Below are 6,758 nucleotides of genomic sequence, written 5' to 3' on the forward strand. Positions count from 1 at the left end.
CCTTACTAAGACACACCTAGCTTGAGGTCCGAGCCCGCAAACAAACCCGAGCCCCAGAATTGGGTGGTGGAACGGGAGGAGGCGTTCCCGTCTTCTGCCCCGCCCCGCGGCCCTCTCCTCGCCCCTCCGCCGCGGCCCCGCCTCTGCCCGCTCTCAGGTTCCAGGCCCCGCCCCTCAGAGGCGGCAGCCAATCGGGGAGCCGCGAGCACAGGCCCTCTTCCGGCAGACCACGCCCCCGCCGGCAGTGACGTGCTCCGCCCTGCAGCCGCTGGATTCAAACTCCCGGAAACGGCGTCCGCGTCTCAGTGTGTGACGCGTCAGAAGCGAGCGAGGGATTTTGCCCGCCTCTGCTGCTGGCTGGCCTCAGGGAGGCGACCGCGGAGGTGGTGAAGGGCTGCCAGGGCCCACAGCCCCGGGGCCGGCCTGACTGAGAGGGCGGCGGGGTCGGTGGGCAGATTGCATCCGCTGAATTCAATCTCTGCCCGCCCCGATAGATGTCCCCTTTCCCTGGCTCTCACTTCGTTCCTGGTACCGGTCTGGGCGCCTCACGACCATCATCTTTTTGATCCCTCCTTTGGACTCCGAGGTGGGTATTATCATCTCCTTACAGATAGGCACAGAGAGGCCAAGTGACTTGGCTAAGGTCTTTCGTTAGTACAGCTTTTTTCCATTAGCAGGCACTTTCATGTCTGTTTTACAAACATCTTTATTCTAGAGGTGAGAAAACTAGTGCCTCTTTTTGCAGTTTTTGTTTTCTTGTCTGTCTCCCCAAGTGAGATCTTATGTGAGGATTTTTAAACATGTGCCCCCCGCCCCCTTGTAGAAAACATGGCCCATGAGATGCCTTGTGCAGTTTATTGGATGGAAATGCTTGTTTGGTCACCTCTTGTCCAGCATGACTTAGGTCACTTCAAACAATCAACCGATAATTTCTGAGCACTTGCTGTTATTAGGCTCTGTGGATCGCAAAAAGTTTTCAAAGTGTGACTCCTAAAAGAATTGTTGAACGATTGAAAAAAATAAAAGGTTAGGTGTGGGTATAATTGGGTACCAGATTGTGCCTGGGATGGGGGTGGGGAGCTGAATCATTTACTAGAGTTCACAGAGGGAAGGCATCTTGAAGAAGATGTGACCGGGTCAGGTAAGGTTTAAATAGTGGAACCGTGTGGATGACTGGAATGGAAAATACAGGGTTGGTTGGAGTAGGTGGGAAGATCAGAGCAGTATAGGCTAGAGGCTAGAAGCAGTAGTCATTCACTGCAGGAGTTTCAGTACAAAGGTTAGGAAGCAAATTTCTGAGGGTTCTTCCAAGTTCGGCTGATCTATATTTCCATCAGTCTATGTCTCAGTGACTTAGTAGAAAAGTAATTTTCTGTGGTATCAACTCAGGGTATCAAGTCAACAATGTGTTATCAACAGAAGCACATAGGAAAGAACTTCCTGTGGCAGCAGGTTACTGAGACGCCACATCCTTCCTTGCATTTGCCTCAGTTGATTGACCAGCTACCTTAGCCTTTCACCTTATAATGGCAGAAATCCAGGATTAGCCTTTTGATTTTTTTTTTTTTTAGACAGAGTCTCACTCTGTTGCACTGAGTAGAGTGCTGTGGTGTCAGCCTAGCTCACAGCAACCTCAAACTCCTGGGCTCAAGCGATCCTCCTGCCTCAACTTCCCGAGTAGCTGGGACTACAGGCATGCGCCACCATGCCCTGCTAATTTTTTCTGTATATTTTTAGTGGTCCAGCTAATTTCTTTCTATATTTAGCAGAGATGGGGTCTCGCTCTTGCTCAGGCTGGTCTCAAACTCCTGACCTCAAGTGATCCTTCTGCCTGGGCCTCCCTGGGTACTAGGATTACAGGCGTGAGCCATGGCGCCTGGCCCAGGATTAGCCTTTTGATAAATGGTTTATTCTACTCAGTCTACACTAATTCTAGTATTTTTAGATGTTCTGATTTCACATGGGATGACCTTAAAAGTCATTTCCCCACCACTCTATCTAAGTCAATCTCTCCTATTTTTACTGGTATCGTTTATCACTGTACTCTGTTCATTTCCTGTATAATATTTATTACAGTTTGAGAATTCATGAATCTGTGTTTGTTTCCTTACTACACTGAAAGCTCCATGACGTCAGGGAACATGTCTTTTTTTTTTGAATCAGTTTATACGCAGCATCTATTAGGGTGCTTTGTAAATAGTAGGCTCTGTAGTAATTTTTGAATGCATTCATGGCCTCATACTCCTCTATATTCTGTAATCACACCGCCATTATTTTATCTCAGGATGCATGAGGTGGAATAATGTTTTTTTAACTTCCCTAATTAAGAGCTACTTATATACTATTTATATGCATAGTATATTTCACTATATATTTTCCTCCTAAAGTTGATATTATATACTTACTTCCAAACTGTCATCTAGTACTGTTAACAGATACCAAGCTGCTCCTTTTAGTGCCGTATTCTTAATTTCTTTCAATCCTGAATCCCCTGAATATTGTGCCTCTTTTGCTATTAATGTCTCATCTTGAATTTCCCTTATTTTTTCCCACTGTGTTCTCTCAAATGACTATTAAAATGATCTGAACTAGGCATATCTTCTAAAACAGAAGGCATACCACTATGCTGAGTACTGACATTTCAATGCCTATATACTCAGAATTATATTATTTACCACCAGTTTTAATTCTTGGGTAAAATGTGTCCTTGATTATGACCTACTTCTTTTAGGCTTCTTTCAATGGTTGGAGACCCCTCCATTGTTTTGTTTTTTTTTTTTTTTGAGACAGAGTCTCACTGTGTTGCCCAGGCTAGAGTGCCGTGGCGTCCGCCTAGCTCACAGCAACCTCAAACTCCTGGGCTCAAGCAATCCTCCTGCCTCAGCCTCCCGAGTAGCTGGGACTACAGGCATGCGCCACCATACCCGGCTAATTTTTTTCTATATATTTTTAGTTGTCCGATTAATTTATTTCTATTTTTAGTAGAGACGGGGTCTCGCTCTTGCTCAGGCTGATTTCGAACTCCTGAGCTCAAACAATCCGCCCGCCTTGGCCTCCCAGAGTGCTAGGATTACAGGCGTGAGCCACTGCGCCCGGCCTCCCTCCATTGTTTTTTAAATAAAACTTTTCTACTGAAGTATAACACACATGCAGAACACTGCACAAAACATAAGAGTACAAGTTGTCATATTTTTACGAAGTGAGAACTCCCATTTATCTACTACTGAGATTTTTAAAAAAATTGTTATAACACCTCAGAAGCCTTCCTCAGTCTTTCTCTGTATCCCATTGGTTTGGATAGTTTAGAGCAGGTAGTTATTAGACCTGTTTCAACACCTGAGATTTAAATTTTTAAACTGAGACTTATACAGTTGATTTTTATTTTTCGAGTCCATTTTTCAGAGATGTCTACCAGAAGTACCAAAGATTTAATTAAAAGTAAGTGGGTATCAAAGCCTAGTAACTCCAAATCTGAAACTGCATTAGAGAAATTTAAGGGAGAAATTGCAGCCTTAAAAACATCGGTGGATGAAATCATGGGCGGAAAAGGAAAGCTGACTGATAAAGAGAGACAAAGACTTTTGGAGGTAAGTGGTCTTATAATCCTTTAAATTGTGGTAGCTTTCTTAGAAGATGATGTGTATCATGATTTCCTGATGCTACCTTCTTATTCTTGCTACTATTCCTGTTGCACCCAGTTCATCAGTTTTGGAAAGTTGACCTTGGGTTCAGAATCTTAAATTCCTACTTTGACTTTGCAAATTCTTAGACATACTTTAGTCATGACTAACTTCTCTCACTTTTTAAATATAATCAAGTATGTGTTTTAAGGTTACTAAGCTTGTTTTAGAAATAAACACATCTTGATGAATATGCACCTTCAACACAGTAGTGTGTTGGGGTTAGGTTAGGGTTAGGGTTAGGGTTAGGGTTTTCAGTTATTTAAAACAAAATGAGAACCTAATCCATCATTTCTCCTATAACTTTTTGGTAATTTAACTTAATTACATGAATATTCTTGCTTAATTTTTGTCATGCTATATTTAATATTATAAAACATGCTGGTTTACTATTTTCACTGTTTGTTTAATCGACAGCCTAACTTAGAAGCGTTCCGTGTCCATGCTGTTCTGGAATACTATATTATTCATTGATGTGTACTTTAAGGATACTGTGCCATTCTTATATCCTTTTTTACTGTAGGAGAAGAGAAAATACTTACCAGAAAGTATATAATCTGGTTTTTCTATTAGTTCACCAAATGTAAAAAAATCAAATCCATTTCAGAGTGTTAATAGTGATCAGATTTCCTTGTGAATGTTTAAAACCCATTTTACCATGTATATTGGCTTTTTTCCAAGTAATCTTTGTTTTCAGGCTTTTTGAGGTAAAATTATTACATGTGTTGGCATTTTGCATTCTGTTCAACTATATTTTAGATTCCCTAATTTATAATTTGTTATGGCATAGATGGGAAGGAAGTTAGGAACTTACTAGAACTGGAGGGATTTAAAGATTTCATCACAAATTTGTTTTGAATTGATTTTGCAAAAGTGCTTTTATTTATATTTAGGAAATAAATGATCAAAGAGCATATCACTTGATTTCTTTAAATTCTCTATATAGGCATATTGTAAAACTGATTTGTTTTCAACAGTGCAAATTGAGGTAAATACTTGTTCAAGCATTGAGAGATGAACCATCACCAATTTATAGACATGAAGGATATTTTGCAATCTGGAAAGGAATCTTATTGCTTCAGAGAGATAGCTTTCTAGTTCATTTCACTTTTGACAAGCACTGGGTACTTTGTTCTTTTATAATCAGTTGAAACTAAGCTTCCCGTAACTTCTATTCATTTATTCTAATTATGCCCATTAGAGTTACACAGAACAAGTCTACTTTTTATCCAAATTGGCAATTTATCAGATATTTGAGGAAATCTTGCTTCTGCTCAACTTTTCTGCAGGCCAACCTCATATTCTTCACCTTTTCTGATTTCTCATCATCCTGAACACTTTGTAGTTTGTCCGTATTCCTCCTGAATTGTGCACCCAGAATTGAACACAGTGTCCCAAATGTGTACCGGCAAACACAGATTAAAATGTAACACTGCCATTTTAATCTTTAGCTTTTTCTCACCACCCTTGATAGAGGTGGTTTCTCTCTCTATCTGTGTCATTTATTTTTTATGTGTCTTAACTACAGCATTTACCACATTGTGTTAAAGTATTGGCTTACTTCTCTGTGAGCTATCTGAACATAGAACCTTGGCTTCCTCTTCTTTTGTGGCCCTGGTATCTAGCATAATACTGACTTGATATATAAGAAATGCTTCATAAATGCTTGTTGAAGTATCTTGTTTAGCTGGTTGTTTGACCTGGCTTTGTTTTAAGATTCTTCTTGGTTTATATCTAGAAAATTCGACTACTTGAAGCAGAGAGCGAGAAGAATGCTTTTCACCTCATAGAGAAGGACAAAGAAATACAGCGACTCAGAGACCAGCTGAAGGCCAGATACAGCACTACTGCATTGCTTGAACAGCTGGAAGAGAAAACAAAGGAAGGTGAAAGGAGGGAGCAATTGCTGAAATCCTTATCCGAAGAGACAGAAGTATTGAAAAAACAGCTGTCTGCTGCGACAGCAAGACTTGCTGAACTTGAAAGCAAAGCCAGTACACTTCATTTATCACAGGTGCTAATAATTTCTTTAAATCCAGATTTTTTTCTTTTTGATACAATATATAATTCTTATGAAGAATGAGTTTGTTAAGACATGCTTGCCAAATGATGAGAGAGTATAGTATACTAAGTCACTATTTTTGTAGCCCAACCTCTTCTCCATAAGCAAAGATAGTTAATATAGTGCCCTCCATTCCCCACACCATTGTTTTGCCCAGAGGAATATTCAGTTAGAGTCCATTGTGTATCTGTGATAGCTAAGGAGATTTTGTTGGGCTCTTATTTCTATAGTTAGTATCGTGAAAATAGTAGGCTTCACTTTTTTTTTACTATTTTTCATATTTGAGATATACAATTATAATATCAAATGTGCTTTTCCTAACTACACATGTATTTTCTCCCTCTCTTTTGTTTGAGAGGCACCAGTGTCATAGAAAGAGCAAGGTTTGGAATTAGATCTGGGTTCAGATCTTGGTTTTGCCACCCGCTAGCTGTGTGAATCTGAATAAATTTCTTAACCCCTCTATCCTTAGAGACAATGCTAGAGTTCCCCAGACACCTTTCATAAACCTCAATTTCCACTTAGGTGAAATTGGGATGAGAATACTGATGATTAAGTGTGATAATGTATGTAAATTGCCTAGCATAGTGCCTGGCACATAGTAAGTGCTCAGTAATTGGTTACTTATTGATCAGACCTTTGATTCTTTTGGAAATTTAGACATCTGAATAATACTAACACAACTATTAATACCACCTATAGAAGAAAGTCTATATATAGCTTTCAAATATAATATCTCAGTGCTGTAAAGGATCTGTGTACTTTATTTCCCCTTAGAGGAGATACAGTGATCAGACCTATGTATACATTTATGTACACTTTCAAAGATAGGCAATCGAGTGTTTCTATTGATGAGTTCAAAGAGGTTTAAGTTTTTTTAGAGAATTTCCACAGAACTTAATTAAACTCGTGAAACTTTACAGTCAGATTCAAAGTGGTTGACTAAAATCTTTTTTGAAGTTCAGAAATTACGTTTTCCACTTTTGAACGTAAAATACAAATCTTGCTAGGAATTA

At 39.7% G+C, this 6,758-nt stretch overlaps 1 protein-coding gene across 1 annotated transcript in view; it reads left to right on the plus strand.

Annotated features, from left to right (window-relative positions):
• Positions 1 to 547: 547 nt before the first annotated feature.
• Positions 548 to 6,758, plus strand: part of CEP55 (centrosomal protein 55kDa) — a 35,464-nt gene continuing 29,253 nt past the window's right edge. The window contains exons 1-3 of the mRNA XM_012659665.1: positions 548 to 586; positions 3,391 to 3,587; positions 5,419 to 5,694. Of these exons, the coding sequence (XP_012515119.1) occupies positions 3,405 to 3,587; positions 5,419 to 5,694 (459 nt within the window). The 5' untranslated portion in view covers positions 548 to 586; positions 3,391 to 3,404. The remainder of the gene's footprint in view (positions 587 to 3,390; positions 3,588 to 5,418; positions 5,695 to 6,758) is intronic.

Source organism: Propithecus coquereli, unplaced genomic scaffold (genome assembly GCF_000956105.1).
Source record: "Propithecus coquereli isolate 6110/MARCELLA unplaced genomic scaffold, Pcoq_1.0 Scaffold63, whole genome shotgun sequence".
NCBI lineage: Eukaryota > Metazoa > Chordata > Mammalia > Primates > Indriidae > Propithecus > Propithecus coquereli.